The sequence below is a fragment of the Clupea harengus genome, chromosome 2 (genome assembly GCF_900700415.2).
Source record: "Clupea harengus chromosome 2, Ch_v2.0.2, whole genome shotgun sequence".
Lineage (NCBI taxonomy): Eukaryota > Metazoa > Chordata > Actinopteri > Clupeiformes > Clupeidae > Clupea > Clupea harengus.
The window spans coordinates 27,454,362-27,474,110 of NC_045153.1; the positions used below are offsets into that span (position 1 = coordinate 27,454,362).

The 19,749-nt window shown below is 44.6% G+C and overlaps 1 protein-coding gene across 8 annotated transcripts in view; it reads right to left on the bottom strand.

The window, feature by feature from the left end:
* myo1b (myosin IB) overlaps positions 1-19,611 on the bottom strand; it is a 59,963-nt gene extending 40,352 nt beyond the window's left edge. For 4 of the 8 annotated variants that reach the window (XM_031559501.2, XM_031559489.2, XM_031559527.2 and 1 more), the window contains exons 1-3: positions 19,271-19,610; positions 10,852-10,996; positions 7,208-7,323 (exon numbers count right to left, since the gene is read on the bottom strand). In XM_031559501.2, the coding sequence (XP_031415361.1) occupies positions 7,208-7,323; positions 10,852-10,986 (251 nt within the window). In that variant the 5' untranslated portion in view covers positions 10,987-10,996; positions 19,271-19,610. Of the gene's footprint in view, positions 1-7,207; positions 7,324-10,851; positions 10,997-19,270 lie in introns of all 8 variants that reach the window. The other 4 variants (XM_012836466.3, XM_031559482.2, XM_031559535.2 and 1 more) reach the window with 2 other exon arrangements.
* Between the last annotated feature and the right edge of the window lie 138 nt (positions 19,612-19,749).

A 19,749-nucleotide genomic window follows, 5' to 3' on the forward strand; every position in this document is an offset into this window, starting at 1 on the left:
GGGGCTTGGAGCCTGTGATCAAGCTTTGATCCAGAGATGGATTTTCTACTCTTCTAAAACAGCAGACATATGCTCCATCTGAGGGCTTGGCAGGGGGATAAACTCAGGCTAAGCACACATGATTTGATGCTGGCGATGACGTTTTGGCTTAGTATGAGAATTTACCACTAACGCCCCACCTAATTTTCCATATACAGTCAATAGTGCACTCCTCACAGGGAGAAATACTGAGCTCTAACCAGAACATAAAATCTCACCCCACCCCTGAGCAGCCATTTTGTATCTCCCCATTGTGAACAATGCCCCTGTGGCTGCAGCTACACCAGTCTGGAGAGAGTGGAGAGCTGAGACTGAACCAGAGTCTCATTACACACAGGCGCAACCTGATCCCTCCCCAGAGAACCAGCAGCCCCCCTCACCGCTGTACCAGTGCAGCCCGGGCTGGGCTTGCCACACACACACACACACACACACACACACACACACACACACACACACACACACACACACACACACACACACACACACACACACACACACACACACACACACACACACACACACACACACACACACACACACACACACACACACACACACACAGTCAGACAAAGGACAGGCCTCACCATCTGTAAGGCTACTGGACCTCAGCAGGAAGGATACCAATATAGAAAAAAACTAAAATAGAGTCAAGGGCCACACCTGCCCTTGTTTTATAGATTCAAAAGTGAATCAGTGAAAATGAAGGAAGAAAAAGACTGAGAGAAAAAAGAAAAAGAGAGGGTGGGGCTAATGTTGAACCCTGGTCGGGAGCAATGATGACGACATCCACAAGTACATTCACTATGGGCCTCTGATTGCATCCAATTGCCATCAGGCATAATTAGACTTAATAGCTATAGGCCCAGCTGCAGTGCTTCACAATACTCTCTCTGGGCCCTAGTGTATTGGGTAGCAGGTGTGGCCAGGCCCATAAGACCCTAGTAAACACAGTAGAGAGACGGAGGAGTGGGGCTGGGTCAATTTCATAAAGGAAGAAGATAATTAACTAAGTGTGTTTGTCTGCTCACTCAGACAGAAGACCAACATCAGTCATATTCAATCTGAAAATGAGAACGATGGAAGTTTGCTTTAAGCATTTGCTTACATTTTTAGCTTTACTGTTACTTACAACTTTAAACACACCAAGTGTATTGAAAGTATTTTTATTAAAAGCCACAAGTAGTTTTTTTTGGTCGTTAGACAGACCCTTAAGGTAACCACAATTTCAGATTTTCTTTTAATTTAAAGCAACAGTAAAGTAAAATACGCTGTATGCATGTATACTCCATGGAGGGGGGGGGGGGAAGTCATGCAATTACAGCAGTTTAAAATCAGGGGAAATCTAATCTGGGTTAAATCAAGTAAGCACAGAAGAATGACATTGGGCCCTTCCAAGTGTTTTGTTCTCTGTGGAGACCATCTTTTATGATAGACGACCATTGGCCCAGTGTTAGATGGGTGCTGCCCGCTAACAGTCTAGTGTTACTCTGAGCCTCCGTGCCAAGCCCTCATCATTGCCTGTGCTTCTGTCTGTACCCATCAGCACCTCACCACAGGCAGGGGGAGCGTCCGCATTCACACCGTGCTGCTATAGTGACCTCATCCTGCACGTATGCCACTGGATCCCACAGTCAGCAAAGCTCTGCCCCAGGCTCCGCTCACCTCACCGAGACTGAGACCGAGCTGCCCAGTCTATGCCACCGCTTCCCTGCCAGTGGAAACTGCTCCAGTGAGGCACAACCTATGCTTTCTGTGCACATGCCCGGACTGAAATTCTCCAACGAGTTTTTATGCTGGACCATTAAATAAAATGAGTGCGACACCCAGGCCTGAGATTGAATTTCTGTGGTTCAGTTAGCGAAGAGAGTGGAAAAACGCTCTGATGCTTAGGAAACCGGGGAAAAAGTGTGTGAGATGAACAGAAATAAAAAAGGTTCCAGTTGATGACGACCGAGATCTGCTTCCATTTTTAATTATACACCGACATCATTCACTTTACTTTGGCAAGAGGCTCCTGAAATTACAGGCCACTGGGATGGCAGTAATAAAGAGCCCAAACAGGCTGTCGTCTTTGGAGCCCCAGGCAAACAAGACACCAGGTCCCCAAACAGCCAATCGGAGCAAACATTAGACAAAACACTGTGAAGTTCAAGAAGTCCAACTTCATCTTGCTTATCATCTTAAACCTCAGGCAGTGCAAAAAAACTGAAATAAGGCACCTCACCACTTACAGTGTGGTCAGACTGAGCCAGAGTAAACCAAGAGCGGCGCACGTCAAATATTTGGAGGAATTATGCGGCTACTTTAACTTCTGCATGAACTGTTACAGCAGAAGATAACATCTCCTCATATCAGAGTAACACTCCATTGAACCCACTTCATCCCCAGTCTTCTCTGGGGGCATGCAGATATACTGTGTGGGTCAGCAGACCACCCATGAGTGATCCTGGCACCTGTGTGACTCTCACTGCCTATCCTAAGCTCCTGCCACATGCTTATTGGACGACTTGTTAGAACAAGGTGTGATTCTGCTGAGGTGGTCTGACTCAGAGCTGGGCTCTGCTCCTGACAACCCCCCTCCTTAGAGACTGATGGCTGACTCTCAGGTGCCAGCTCACCTCCAGAGGCACAGTGTGTGGCCTTTTCAGAGTTTAGACATTGAGACAATGCTGTTTAGACCGAGACAACCAGTTAGCTCAAGCCTAAGCTGTGTAGACACCTGAGATTTGACCCCGGTTTTAAAACTCTGAAGGAAAAACACACTTTGACACTTTGCACGTTCAATGCCTATAAAGATAGAACTCCAGAGCATACAATAAAATTGTTTATGACTGTGGTGCTTCCCCGCTGGCTCCTGGGCCGCTGGGACTGATGGCATAGAGACCTCACCCCCGTCCCTGCCACAGCGCTTCTCCCTTGTGAGCAGCAGGCAGCACAGAGACAGCAGCCCTGTTAAGCCAGGCCTGTATTTTCCTGATGGCTTTAGGGTGTTAAGTCTTTTATGAGGCTCAGGGACTGGGGAGGGTCAGCGGACTCCTGGTGTTACTTTAATTACTGCTCAATGCAGATCCCCTTAGGGTGAGCCCAATCAGGGGGACTACACGGAAATCCCAGCTAGGCTAGAGAGCAGCTCAAGCACTGCAAAGTCATTGCAAATTCCTTCTGGAAAGGTAGAGCACGTCATAGAACACGCACAAAAATGACATTCAGCAGTTTATCATAATTAGGTAGAAATTACATCAATATTAAAAAAAAAATTCACCAAACATGACAAATAATCTAGCCTGAAAATCTGCAACTGGTTTGAACTGAAGGTTGCATACTGATCTATGATGCCGCCTGATCAAGACCAATGGAGGATTAGTTCAGTTGGATGATTCAAATACGACCTAAGTGCACATCAAGCACTGTGATTGTCCTTAGCATCATCTAAAGTGCTTCCAAGATAGATCACATTTGTGTAAAAAAAACAACAACAAAAAACACGATTTATTTAAATGCCCACAGTTGCCTTGACCAGAGCTAAGAGGCCCTTGGCTCAGCGCAACTGCATGTGCAGAGATCTTACTAAGCTAAGTAAATGTTTATCTTTCATTTAATCTGGTTGTTTTACTGCCTGGGTGACCTTTGAAAGCACAGTTTGGTGTGGTAAAATAAACAGGCCCATGTGGAGGACGGCCTAATTCCCGATGAGTCCTGAAGACAGCACATTTCCTTCCCCTCACAGCTCCTACGAGCCATAATAACAACCCTCCGCTTTTCCTGTTTAGATACTCTCACCCCCCTCTCTTACACATACGCTGGATTTGGCGTGAGCCTGCACTATCGTTATGAGAGATCCTGATGACATTCTGCTTTTGGGAGGCGAACATTGAGGCGCAAGTTGAAGCGAGATCTGTTATGGGCAATATAAGCGGAGCGATTGACTGTACACATAAAGGCATCGTCAGAGGAAGAATATGACTTAATAGAAAACATTCTCAATCCATCATCGTGCAAACTATCTATGTTGCAAAAATGCGACTGACTAATACAGTGGCAAGCTGGCCACATGGTTAATTTATCCTAAGGTGACCAGGTGCACGATAGCTGGCTTCTTGGGACAGAATTCATTTGATATCGGATATTGTATTATTTTATGGGTGCAGTTATTTTGATATATTGTTCAACTGCCCATCAAGACAACGTCAAGACCAACTGCAAAATAAAAATTGGTTTCTTGCCTTTAGATTGGATAATAGCACTTCACTAAAATGTCCCTTTTGGTTGATATAATGCTTGCTTTTGAAACAAACTGGCAATTTGAACACGGGAGTACCCAAGAGGTCTATTCATACTCATTAGCATATTAAAATGACTAATTGGGGCAGGGGAGAGGGTGTGTGCTTGTGCTTGTGCTTGTGCATGTGCGCTCCGTTTCTCATTGCTCAGGATGTACAAAGGAAAGGGGCGCACGGTTTCATAAATCTGAATTGACATGCATCTGAGGATAGCGATACTTCTCCATTTCCAGTGAAGGCGTTGAGGCAAATCACTGCTTGTAATAAGACAAGTACCTAAAGAGTCAGTCTGCAGTCTATTTCATGCAAGTGATGAAACATTTACAAATTATGACATCTCAGATACAGCTGATCCATTTGGGCGGTATTATCTTACATGAGAGCCACTCCACACGCAAAGGCACAACCAGATGGTCGAACTGGGGGGGGGGGGGGGGGGGGGGATTAAGATCAACTCATGAAGAGTTCTGAAAAAAGCTAGCACTGACAGGCACTTCATGAACTCTCAAAGAGGACCCAATTAAAAAGGGACCTTAATCTCTGAGGTTCTCGCTTACCGAGAGACGGGATACCGAGAGGCGGCCAAGGCTCCATTCAGGCCAGCCTCAGTGCTATTCCCTCATCTTAGAATGTTCTAAAAGTTAACCAAAGTCAGCTGAACACATGAGAATGAATGGGTGGGCATGGATGAGTGATTTTGAAGGGAAGACGTCTAGCTCTCTCTCGTTTTCTCTCTCTCTCTCTCTCTCTCTCTCTTTCCCTCTCCCGTTTTGCTTGAGTCGCTAATACTTGCTGAGCCAGCTCAGCAGTGGGCCTGAACAGATCATCGTTGTCTGTTGATCCAGCTTGGCATCTTTGGAACCATTCTGAGAAGATGATTACATAGAGCTCAAATCTGCTCAGTTTCTGCCCTGTAACAAACAGTGGAGCATGGAGACAAGTGGTTTTACACCACACGCAGAGAGCAATGGTGATGTAATGGTTCATTCGATAGATGGTTCAGTTTGGGAGCCATGGTTTGCATCACTGTTTAACTTTGGAACTAAATTAAGTGCAGGGTTTTCCATTCTTTGCCATCACAATGTAGTTTATACATTTAACATGGGAATATGACACTGAAATGCAGACACCTCATTATGCATTGACCTGGGACATTATTACACAACACATACACCTTCCTCTATAAATGAACAGTCCTATTGGATTTACTGTTCAGGTTCATAATTCAGATTGTAATAAGTTATTTTTAAAAGGACTGATTAGTTATTTTCCTTACATAACTAGTCAAGACACTTTCCTCTAAACACAATGGTACACAGCACACACTATGAACTGAAGCACAGGCTTCAATGCCACATTTTTCAATTTCAGTCTAAATCCATCCAATCCCTACCAAGCATATTTCATTCAGATACAGTGAGTAAGACACGGGCCAATAACAGCACATACTGAAACCTGCTGAGAAAGTGTCCCTTTAATTTTAACGGCCTTGAGCATTTACAGTTTTCCAACATGTTGCCTTTGGAGTGTTTACGGAGGTGATGACTGCAATATGGAATAACTTTATATTAGTTGGCTGTTGGCTTAAATACTGCACTCTGTCCCTGGCCAGAGGAATGTGAGGTCCCAGTGGGTCTGTAAGTCCAGATCCCTGGTTATCATTCCATCCGCAGCTGAATGTTCAGCTTCTCAGACATTATGGCCAAAGCAGCTGCCCTGGAAGGGCCCCCACTGGCTTCAGATCATACATTTTGTGTGTGTGTGAGGGAGGGGGGGGGGGGGGGAGGGATGATGATGAACATTAGCCAAAAAAGTAGAAATGTCTGAACACAACAAGATGGGGATGGCAACAGCTTGAGGGACACCCCTTTGAAGGAGACCAACTGAATATATCGTGGGATCGGGAATATCCAGGCAAAAAGAATGGAAAGCAGAAAATAAAAATAAAATCTTCCTCAAACGTGTTCCAAAAGAAAGGGGAAAAGCGCTGTCTGAATATATCTGCCTGGACAGATGGAAAGGGTGGGGAGTGAACTGGACTGTAGAGCTGCATGGAGGCCTTGGCCAGGTAGCAGACTGTGGAATTCTGGCCCGGCGCTTCACAAAATGCTCTGCTCGTGTCTCTGTAGGACTGGCCGGGACCAGGCTACTGGTGTCCCACAATGCTGGTGTGTCCACTTGATTGCCACAGCGAGTGCTGGCTAATTGAACAAAGCAGATTCCTTTGTTTGACACAGGCAGACTGGCCAGCCGGCTGGCAGTGCTGTCTGGAGACAGATGGCCACTTACTCCCGTGTGGCAGGGGACGGACAGAGGCCAAAAGTCCTGCCCCTCCCCCCGTGCTGCATGCGGTCTCTGAGGGAGGAGGGGGTCTGTGGTTGGATCCTCTCAGACCGTGGGGCCCATTACTGGTGATTACTTCACTGCCCAAGCCAGAGTAGAGGGGCTTACGTGGCACAGACAGTAAGTAAACAGATGTAAAAGCATGACTACAGCATTTGAGCATTTGTATCAGATGCCATTTTGGCATCTACATAGTGCAGCATTTCATAACTCTGCCTTCTTTCAGGACACAGACGTGTATTGGGGGTTGGGTGGTCTTAGCTAGACATGTCCAGATGTTACATTTAGTGTCAACATAAGTCATGTGCAGGGTTGTGCAATGTTAAAGAAAAATAAATCATGCTTTATTTTGTCTGTTGATGTCATGCCTGTCATGTTTATAAAACTGTGTCCTCAAATTCTCTGCAGATGGTAACCAGTAATGCAGACTGTGATTGGCTCTGACATTTCTACTAAAGGATGATTGGTGCATCAAAGACATTGTTCTCCAGGACTCAAAGCTGTACACCCATCCCTCTCAGTGGCAGTGGCCTGAGACTTACATGTGGGGGCTGAGCTCATAGAAATTCCTGTTGCGGTACTCCTCCACCTTCTCTGCTGTGTAGATGGGGAGGTGCTTGTAGGGGTTCAGGGAGATAACCACACTGCCAATATAGGTCTGCAGAGAGAGAGAGAGAGAGACAGGGAGAAAAGGAATGAGAAAAGTTTACAGTGAATACAGTGCATAAATAGACATCTTTCCACACCTACTCGGCTGGCAACAATATAAAGTGCACCTGCTTCTAATGCATTCTCTGAAACATGCGGTCATGGTGGTGTGACATAAATTGATCTGACAATCCCCCCGTTTGCAATCTGTAGCCACAGAGAATCACCACAAGTTCCACAAACAATCACACGACAGCCCCCCCAGCCTCCACACCCCACCCATGGGGCAACAGCTGCGTGCTGAGGTGAGCTCAACCCTGCCTTAGTCGGCACTTTCCAGCTGGGAATTCCGGGGGCATTGTTCAGGCATGCGGGGGCCAGAGTGCATGAGGAGACGCAAAAACAAAGGAAAAATGTGAGGAATTCCGACCGGAAAGCTATAGCTATGGAAGGCTGTCCCTGCATTTGGACCATGGAGGTCAGCCAGAACTCAACCTGTGCACCGCGACCACTACCTTTGCTTCCAAAGCTTCAGAGCCGATGCGGGAGTATGACTCCAGTGTTAGAGGCTACTCTGGGCATGTGTTGGGCCTGAGCTGTGAAAAGCTTTATTGAGTAAAGATACATTTTTTATACTGTTTTTTTATAATAGTCCACGCTTTCTCTCTTGAAGTGCCAAAAGCCATCTCTGTTGGTTTTTTACATCTGAGACAATGACCATGCCTTGAAAGCAATATGAGAAGGCATTGCCACCATTTCAAGCTGCTTCACAAAAGCAATCTTTGACCCCATCCGTCTCTCATTGTGTTTGACTGTTGCATAAACCTCTCAACTGGAGGACCAGGCCTTCTCCATGGTAACAGGGCCTGGCCCACTGCCCATTGTCCAAAGTATATGGGAGGTATAATGGAACCTGTTTAAATGCAGAGAACGAAAAACAAACAAAGAGACAGGTTGCCAACTGTACGGCCGGCTCCCTGCATGTTCTCAGGGCATTACGCAGTTGAAAGCGATTTCCTCTTGTTTGGCCATATCCTGAGGGAAACAACAAAACCACACACATACACATACACACACACACACACACACACACACACACACACTCCATAATGGCCAAGTGATTACCCCCTCCTAAACCTGACCGTGTCAGATAGTAGTGGTCACAATTGTGTGAAACAAGCAGTGAAGTGAGGAACACATCCCATCTGGACAACAGAGAAAGAGGCAGGCTTGTGTAAACATGATATCAGTTCATCAGTAGGCTGGGGCTCTTTTATGATGTGCCCATTAACTACACAGAACCAAAGTGCAGATCTGCCAGGGGGCAAAAGACCGTCACTTTGTGGAAGTTTTGGAGGGTATAATCACAACCAATGAGTGCAGTTGTGACGCATCTTTTGAATGAGCACTAATTAAAGCGGCTTCCTTTTGTAAAGTTGATATGAACAATCTCACCGTCATGTCACTGGCATTGGATTTGGTGAACTGATTAGATGAGAGTTCATAGTTTACAATACATGCAATTCCCTACAGTCAAAAAAACCCTTATTAAGTTACTGTGTGAATACCCTATGGTCTAGAACCATTATTAAGTTACTGTGTGAATACTCTGTGGTCTAGAACCATTATTAAGTAATTATGTGAATACCCTATGGTCTAGAACCATTATTAAGTTACTGTGTGAATACCCTATGGTCTAGAACCATTATTAAGTTACTGTGTGAAGTCCAGAAGTAGTCAGAGGACATTTAGCTGACAACCAAATGTATTCGTCATCTGCTGTGTATAAAAAGGTCTACATGAGGTCTACAGAGCATCTTGGTGCTAAAATAAGATCAAAGATTAGCATTAAATTGCTGGTTCTGGCAGATTGAAGGAAAAGCACACAGCTGTGGATAACTATGGTGGTGTGCTCCTCCCAGCATGCTTTAATTAGAGAGCAAGCCTGTATTTCACCTGTCTGCTAGGGACCGCCCAGGTATGAGCTGCTATCACACACACACACCACACAAGCTGGTCTGCAGAAACTAAATAGTTTTCCAGACAAGTCAAGGGAACTCCTCCACACCTAACACAAATTATGGGTTGGGATGGCTAAAGCCTTATTTAACTACAACTCTTATTTGTGTGAGTGAGATATCATCAGTTTTTACAAGGTCTCTGGTTTAACAATATGTTAAGGGACAAGTCTACACTTTCCAGTAAAGGACAGGACAAGTCCTGCTTCATCACTCTGACGTATTATTACATTGCCCTGGAACTATTTTTAACATGCTGCAATTCTGGGAGTATGGCCCAGAATTATGGATGGGAGTAAGACGCTAAATTATTTCAAACTCTATTTTGAGGCAACTATCTTTACTGCTACCATGCCATTGCTGTTATCTTAGTAACATACTGAATGGAAAGAACTTTCTGAATAGCTCTAAGCTGTTACAAAATGTAACTGTAAACAAGAAAAAAAAAAACTGTCTGCTGCATGATCATTTTTTTCAAACTGCCACTACCACTTATGATGTCATGGCAATGAAGATATATGACACGAGTTAGACAGAGCCGGGTACTGCACTAAATAACCAGACGAGTCGTGAGTTCTGGATTCTATAAGGGCCAAGTGGAGGGGGCGATCCACAGGCTACCGCAAATGACATCATCCCCAGGCGTCTGCCTTATTAAGCTCAGAGGAAAGTGCGCTCTCCAAAGATGAGGCCTGGGCAACGGACCGACCGAGCAGAGTGGAGTCTGGGAGCACACGAGCGCCTGAGGACAGACTGAGGGCGATCATTTTCTCCCTGCGGAAAGGGCGGAGGCAGAGCGGGGTGGAGAGCTGGTCGCGGGCCGAGTCACTGCCTCATCCTCCAGAGCAACGCTGGATCTTCCACCTCATTTGAAACATCATGCACATTCCTGGGTGACCTGATTTATTGAACGGTTTTCTGCGCGGTCCGCTTCGCATGCCACAGCCCCGCGAGAGGACTTGAATGAGCGTAAGAAAACAGCGAGGGACAATGAAACGTCAGGGAATTATGCTTTTATTTTTTGACTGACTGATGACTCTCTTTTGCGAACAAGAATGTTCTGTAAACATGACTAGACAAAGGGGTTCTAAATTTAGTGGGACAAGACCTAGTGGACGACTGCATGAGACAGACCAGACAAGGAAACAAATGATGGATGAATACTTTGCTGTTTAAAGTCAAATCTAAAATCTTCAATAATCTGTCTTGGGCATATTTCTCAAAGACAGGTTTATGTTGGTTGCAACACTATATTACAGGTCAGTTTTCACTGGGGTTCTAGTCTGGAAACGCTCAACTTAGACTAGATCAATCTTTCAGACTTTCAGTGAACTATGGGGAGTGGTTGTTTCAGGCCTTTCTGATGCTATTCCAACAATCACAGAGACACCAACATAAACTGAATACATGAAGGGTGAGTGAAGGGTGTCAGGTTCACAGCAAACAGTGAAACTTGAAGCCTGGATACACAAGGTAGTTCATTGGCACTGAGGCATTGTGAAAAGGTCTGTGTGACTTACATAGATCTCATTGTGGTCGAAGCGCTTCCGCAAGTTCTCCAAGAAGGAGTCTTCTGTGAGGGGTTCCAGGAGGACGCTGTCCCCCACCCCTATCATGTTGTCGAGAAGTGACGTCTTCACCTCCATCTTGGACATAATCCCCCCCCTGCAGAGAGAAGAACAAAATACCAAGATCAGCTACTTGTGTTCTCTGGTATGGCTAGCCTGACACTCATTTACTCCTAGACATCCATACCTTTATTCCAGCAAACTGAAACCCATAAGCAACAGTGCATTCATCCTTGAGGTTTCATTCCCAGAAGAACTCTGATCAACCAAAAGCGTACAGCTCTAAACATAGGCAACTCAAATAAACTCTGGTGGCTGTATTTGCTCAGTGCTGGTTCTGAGCAAAGGGAACGGTTTGGATCGGCCTTGTCAAATCTGCTCAGAGCACCACGGACATAAGAAATTCCTTAAGGCATTACGTAATGGAAGAAGCCTGCTCTTGACCTTGGCTTACTTCCTTGGCTTCCACGAGTTCACTCCTCAATGTGAACTTTTCTTTACCCACTTCAGTCAGTCGACTGAAAATACATAAAGCTTTTGTATTTGATTCAATTGCTGATGTTTGCCATGACATCTGATACCCTCTACTTAAATTTGAATTTGTTTGTGCAAGAGACTGAGACCTAAAAGGGTATGGTTAAAGGACAGCGGGCAGGACACAAAGACACTGCTGGTGGTGGCACATTTTCCCCCACTTCGCACGTCTCCGTTGGGCACTAATCCAGGAGCTATAGCCTCACAGATAAAAGGAGGCCTCGGCCACATTCACAGCCCTGATACAGGGCTTTACTGAACCCCAAAGCTCTTGTGCACTGTTAAAACAGTGGGGCCAGCCCGATGTGACATGTTCAATCCCTATTGTCAACCTCTACCTCCCTATCCTCCCCTTCTACAGTACATCAGCAGAAAACCACCAGAACAGACCGCTGTACTCTCCACTGGTGGAATGACATCAGGCCAACTTGTAAACAAACTGGCTATATAATAGACAAACATCTCAGACAAAGCTCCCCTACCGAAGCTGTGCAAAACAACAAAGTTCCCAACAGACAAGCATTTACACACAAAGCCATCACAACTTGGCTGAGATTCAAGGATTACACCACAAGATCAGTAGGGGAGGAGGTTGGAATCCTGGTGTATGGGGTTCAGAGCAGAGTCACTGACACAACAGTCCATGACAGCACCCAGCTGTACCACTAAGGTGCTGAGATGCCTCCAGCCCATGACATCAGAATGCTGATTACCCCCAACAAAAGATAACATGGCTCATCTTAATCCTGAACAAGCAGCAACATGATATCACTCAAACAGAAGAAGAAACCTCTCCCAGAGTGATTTGACCAAAGCTGTTATGTAATCGATAACTTAGAAGTCTGCTCTATTTGTATCGTCTATCCTTCTACACTGAATCCTGAACCACTGCCTTTAATGTACTTCGATTACATTGCTAAAGATGGCATGTCACAAATTAACTCAGATGTCCAATGCAAGACAGTGCACCACCTGCAGATCTGCATGTCAGTTTTCAAATGAGTCTACAATTAATTATTTGTTCATTATTAATCTGTTGAAGGACTAATCCTTCTACCATTATGTCCTTGAGTATGATTTGAAGAGATTTATCCGTCATCACTGATGTTTTGCAATGTTAACTAATGCCTTGCCACTTCTCTCAGCGATGTTAGCAAGAACCTGACCCGTGCTCCTGGCTCCTCTCTATAGCGCTACTGTACTAGACAGTGTGAGGAGGATTTAATTTCATGGTGCTCCCATGCTGTAAAAACCCTCAAATAAGCCCCCCCCCCCCGCTCTACAAATTCCAAATGTGACAGGGGAAAACACTGGCTCCTAAGTCCACCTCCCATGTCGAGGAAACAATTCCAAGGCCTGTTTTCTATGGTGCATGGCAACCTTCAGAGTGCTGTCAAGAGGCAAATTCCTCTCTATCCCTTTCCCAGCGGTTCTTCAGCTCAGCTGTCCTGGAGGATTCTACATAATGTGCAGATCAATCCAGTTGGCTGGAGGTAGTGCACAGTTTTCACTGTCCAGCTCCATTTCATGATTCCCTGCACCAGAGAACCACTGCTTAAAGATGAAGCCCTCAACTAAATGTGGCCTAGGCTTTGACAGCTCCTTTTCACTAATCTGCTTCTGTTTCAGTGGTTCTTTCAACTCAGCCAAGTGAGGACAATCAGAGAAAAAAAATCCAGAATCATGTTCAGGTTTGGACCAATACACATCTATTCACAAGTTGGTTTTACAACTAGCAGGCAGATTGCAAATATACTAATTATACTAATATACTAATTTGCCTTTTAACAGCAAAGCTGGATACCAAGTCATGTTGGCGTTGTATCCAACTCCACGCTTATGCAAAGAACTCAGAGTATGCGGCCCTGATCCGTGTGAGGAAGAGCTGGTTGGATGACAGCAAAGGCTGCAGCAGCATCAGAAAGTGTGACCAATCTTCCAGCACCCTTGTCTCAAACACACCAGGGAGAAAGAGTTAAAATAACTGGATAAAGTCCTCCATATGATTAAGGGGAGTGGACCATAGAAAAAGAAATGATTCCGCATTACTCAGGATAAACAAGTGTAAGCGCTGTGTCCAACCCTAACTCTAACCCTAAGTTACTCAAAGCAGGAGCGCAACCCCCAAACAGTTCAACCAACATTATGCCTTCAGCTGCTGGAACTGGCTTCACTGGCACCTCCAACCCAGGGTAGACAACCTCAGCAACACTGGGGTAATTTACCATTGATCACCACATGCATATAAATAATAATCTAACACTGGATGTGCCAACATGGGTGAAAAATGAAACTGAATGATACATGCTGATATCAATCTAACTACTGTAATCTGGTACATGCTCACCTCAATCATTGCACTGAGGACCTAGATGATCACATGCTAACAGAATGAGTTTCTCATCTTACTTGACACTATAAGTTCAGCACATAAGAACAGACCATATGATGACTCTTGCCTATGGGTTGTGCCTATGAGCAGCTGACATTCATGATGTTATTGGCAACAGTTCACATCTTGTTCTCTTCTATTAATTAAATGTACAACATTAAAGTGTAGTAACATAGACAGGTATGCCTAAATAATAATTCCCCTGATTATCACTACAGAGCCATTTTTTTAAATTTGAAAACAAATGACTTCTCCCCACGCACAGAGAAGATTAATGATGAACACATAGCGGGCATGCCCCGTGGTCACGTCACACAGCATTACGTGACAGCATTACAATATGGAACTTTTTCACCTTCAGAGCCTGCCACTGCCCCTCGACTTTGGTGCACAGGCAGCTAAAGAAATGTATAATTTAGATTTCCTGGAATGGTGCCACGTATGATTTTCCATCACACTCGTAAAAGAGAGTTCTAAGGCAGGACACACTCCAAAACACAAGAGTGGCCTCTTACTCCAGGGCCGTGTAGGAATAAAACACACTGTATAGCACTGTATGTAATGGTGTGGGGTCAGAGTTCACAGAACAATCTGATCCAAATGATTTCCGTTTCTGCCTTACACCAGAGAATGGATTTAGCTTCAGGATAATGTTTTGGTATTAAAGTCTAAATGCAACAAATACAAATACACAACAGTAACCCATAACTGCTGCCTCACGTGCAAAGCAGGGTTATAAAGCACGCAACATTCTGCCTTTGCTGTGCATGACAGTGAAAAAATAATGACATTAAAGTCCATTATAGGATGTAATTATGTGCAAATCCCCATGCGCAGAGCCAAGCTGGCTGCACATGGCTAAATGACAACACCACAACTCGTGGGCATTAAGAGGAGTCTGGATAGAGTAGCAGGACAGGGGCTTCAGACAGTTACAGCCCAGTTTTTTTTTTTCAGGATCTTGGGGCTTGGCTCAGCCTGAAGCGCTGAGACACTGCATGTCTGAGTGCCAAGGTAAACCCCTGGGAGATGGACTTTTCCACAGCACAGTGTGAGCTCAGCTTGGCTTGACTTATGGACCTTGGACCTTGGAAAAATCCCTTGCCACTAAACTCACATTGCTCTAGTCATGTAAGTGAGGAAGACAATGGGACAGGAGCAAAGCTACGGGGGTTGGAGGGGGCTCACCTCACGTGCTTTTGGCACCTTTCATCTGTGATTAGAAATTGTGGGAATAAATATACATAATACAAATGTATTGTATTTGCCAAATCTCAAAACATTGAAAAGCAGAGCATTCACTTTGTTTGACTGCAGACACATTCCTTGTCGTTTATACCAGGCAAAAACTGAACTGAAGTTCACCAAACTGTCCCCATAATATGTGAAAAATTCTAATGGCAAAAAGTCAGACACTAACTCCTGCATTCCTTCACAGCGATACAATCTTAAAGGCTGTGTGTACACCAGGTCAAACACATTGACATTTAAAAGGGCACAGGCAGTCTGCCCACCTCAGTTTTAACATCACAGACTAGTGTAATCATATGGTCACTTAAGAGTTAGGATGACAGCTTTTGCATTTGTAGCCTGACATCTGTCCAACATCATTGTGATAAACGGATCTCACCTGGATTGCCTGTCTGCCTGGAGGTACAGTACAAAGATGGATCAGTTTGGGATTCGCTGTTCACCTCCACATATTTAGAAGATTTACAGTTTGCTTTGAAAGGCTTGCTCTTGTTAACGTACTTGACAATATGTCAGTCCCAAGAATGCAGGAGACAGTACACAGCCACAAAAATGCAAGACACAACCTGACATATCAGACTAAAAACTCCACACTTGAGCACATTTTGGGGGCACTGGGTTAATCCCTGCACACCCCTTGCTCCTCCTGGTACAGGGCCTATGTTTACAGTGACTGTTGGCCATCCATGGGCTTACCCATTACTCACCCCTATGGAGCTAAATCCCCCCCCCCCCCCCCCCCAGCCCAGCCCAGCCCAGCCCAGCCCAGCCCAGCCCCCACAGACACACTCCCGGCCCCTCCCGGTGTCGGACGAGAGCAATGATGTGTGGTGTGCACTACTCTCCGTGACAAGCTCACCAGGAGGGCCGTCTCACTTAGCATTGCCAGGCTGTTTTGCCAGACGTCTTGGGACCTTAGTGACCATTCCTGGAGGCAGATGTGCATTTTGAATGCATAAGGGGAGAGTTGGTGGGTGTGCTGTGATAGGCTGTGCTTGTGAACATGATCGTGCACGGTAACCACTTGGGAGATATGACATGGAAGACTTTTTTTTAATTTTTTTATTGTGTCATGTTTTCATGTAAAGGTTCCTTTGTGCTTCTAGAGTGAATACAAGCTGTGTCAGTGTTGAAATGGGAAATATAATGAAAGAAAATGTGCACACTTGCAATTTTGTGGTGGCAAAAATAAGCCCAACTGGTTGGACGAACAATTCAGCCAGATATTACCACAGAATGTACCTGATGTAGCAACTATGGAGTTACCCAATTAAGTGTGCCATAGGCAATGGAGCGTCCAAATTGGAAAAGGAGAAAATTTCAAAGAATACTGACTACATCTGTGTGTACCTTCTGGATGTACGTGCATCGTGGGCTTTATAAGTGCTTTTGCACAGAGCGAGCCATCCTCGTGTGCAGCCTGTAGTGGGCGTTGGGTGGGCACACTGATGGATGTGCCCAGAGCGTGATGCAACCCACACTGGCCCACGTTGCCTATGCAGAGCACTCCACTAGAAACACAATGCCCTATGCGCTCCTGTGTTCTTCTACCTCCTCACAATGAATGGCTTCTCTAATGGGGAACACTTTTGATCACGAACACATCTAACAGTTCCATACCCACAGCACAAGATACATTTGAGGAGATGGTTGTTGTGCAGTTTGACACAACATGGGAGGGGATAGGACTTCACAATGTTTTGATACTCAGAAAGGTCGGGCAAGGCAAAGACGTCTAATACTAGATTTGTGGAGTTCTATTACTGGAAGAAGAATGTCGGTCATGTTTACTTCTAATTTCACATCCAGAAATGGAGGTGTGAAAGAGAGGATAAACATATTCTTCATTGCTCAGGGTAAGAGCTAACGTATTTAGAAATGCCAAAAAATATTTGATACGGTCATAGAAACAACAAAATACTTTCCTCAAACAGATCCTAGTTCAGTCCACAAAGAGCCAACCTTGTCACCCCCACTCAGCATGTGAGCAGAGCTCGTTCATAAGCTGACTGATGATAATACCATATGCAACTTCTTGACATCCTAGGCTGTGATTTTAAAATGCTGAAAATCACTTCTGACTCATCTTCCTCCTCAGCCTACAGAACAAAACTGTGAACAGCAGTCTCGCCAAGCATATTTTGTGAAATTAAATCAGCCATACATTTAGACAATTCCTACTGCACTACTGAGACCAAAACTGTCGCTTTGAATGTCTGAATGTTTGAATGTTTGTACTACTACCCCTTCCATACTTTTGTGTGAAAGTGCAAATGTAAGTGAAAAGCAATTGAGAAAAAGATTCCTTCTCAAGTCAAAAATCTGTTATCTGCTGATGTTGGAGATCAGATATTTCATAAAAATAAAAACATTAATTTTACTTCAGTATTAACATTGTACCCTTTCAATGCCTGCCATAGACTGTGGCTTAATGACAGTGTGGCACTATAGTGGAGTGGCTACCTTTGAAACTATGCAAACACTCAGGCGGTTGCACAGGTGGACTTTCCCCAGCCTATTGGGCAAGCTGAGACAGACAATGTTTCCAAAAAATCAACATCACCCCTATGCTTTGCTTTGAGCACACTTGATAACACCCATGCAATTCAGTACATGCCTTGTCATTCAGATAAATGCAGAGAAATATATGGGAAGAGAAAATCATTAAATATGCATGCCTAACCCAATTTGTGTGTTTCTTGTGCGTGTACTTTACTGAGTAGAGTTTCCCTTGCATCAAAGTCCCTGTGGCAAGGAAAAGCAGACATGTTCTTGCCTGAACAACCCATACTCTCCTGGGAAAGGATGGGCTACACGGCAATCAAGCCAGTCGCTCCTGACCTAGGGTACGCAAAATGTGCTTCCAAAAGCGAGCAAGGCTATTGAGGTGCGGCGAAATTCAAATGCATTCTACATAAACAAGCCCTTTCCATTTAAACCACATTAGCCGCAGTTCTATGTTGGATGCAAATTGGGTCATATTTCCCTGGAGAAAAATATTCAAATGCTACCCGTATCTTTTCCCATGACTGACACACGGGCGCCTAAGTTGGGAAAAGTAGACTAATCTGTAGTACATTTCGAATTAAATATTTCTTATCCAGTAACATTTTAGTAATGTCTTTCCTGTCTTCATGAGTACTTAAGTTTAACAATGCGTTTTCCCGGTAACGGCAAAAGTGAGGCGAGTTGCCTCGTCCCAGTGACTGCTACATCTTTATCAGGCTACAGCTCTTTCCAAACAGAAGTCTACAGTCCGAGCCCGTTAAAGAGCATGTTAGACTAACTGGCATCTCGGATGGCACTCGGAGACATAACGTTACACATTAATACATTTTTGTTGTAACTTTGAAGTCTGACTGTTGATAAAACTGCAACAACATAGCAGTAGCCTATACCAACTTTAGGTTGGGTATTTCCACTTGTGTGTCCTCCTACGTATTCCGTTATGGTTATACACAATGAAAGCACATGTGCATCTTGCTTGTTCGTCTGTTGATTTGTCAGTTTATGTCTTGCTCAACACTCATAAAACGACACGTATGGTCAGCAATATCATACAAGATAGGACACGATTGTCCGTTCTCTTCGAAACAACGGTAGGGTAGCCAACTAACTTAGTTGTATAAAGGGAATTGCAGTAGATAGGCTACCTTTGTTACACTTGTGTATAAAGGTCGTGCAGGCTAGTAGGCTATTGATAATCAGAGATTAAGTGTTGCCTGATTGTAGGCATCGATGTAGCCTACTGCAGAAAGCCATACGCTTGTCACCGCGTGGATTTAGTAAAGTTTCCACTGAATTGTTTAGAAACGCTTGCCTCAGACAAAGAAGTTTCTCTGTTAGGCTATGTGATCCAGATGTAGCACAGATCGGTATAAAGTCCCTGTTTATTTACTGTACCCTACCTAACTGAGGTATTTCCACAATTGAATAGCCTTATTTGATACTAGGCGAAACTATTTTCTCCAAAATTCTGGTTCTAAGCAGCCAGCACAGTGTGTTACCTGCCTAATGTTGAAAATTGGCTTCACTGGGCTTTTTACTCTCCTAGTTAGTTATCAATTCAGCCTGCACAAAAGCAACATTTTAGAAAACTGGATCTTACAAACTTACAACTTAAATGTCAGGCTAGACTGATGTTTAACATCTATTGACTGACAACACCAAACTTTAAAATATAAAGTTACTTACCTTAATTGTATGCACAAAGGACCCCTTCTTTCAATCCACACTTGAAAATAAATGTAGGATCCAGATGTCACTTCGAAAAAAAAGTTAGGGTTTTGATTCCTTTATCCCTTCCCCGGCGTAAACTGAAGGCTATTTCTCCACTTAGAATGAACCAGGACGCGTCTCCCGCCCAGCTCTCCAGGCACTCAGTGAAGCAGTGGAGCGGTCGCGACAGCGGGGTCCACGGCTCAGGGAGTGGCTACAGTACTGATTCCACTCCTAAATGGCCATCAATGTTACTCACCTTCTCTCACACAGAGACACACTAAGCACGCCCATGATGCTCTCCAAGATGATACTGCTTTACTCAAACATGTGAGCGCACGTCTCCCCCGTGCGTTTTTAAACGATACTGCAGAACGCTGGAAGCTTTCGTGAACATTACCAAATGTTAATAAGACTATCACATTTTTGCCACGATGTAAAATTTAAACCTAGAA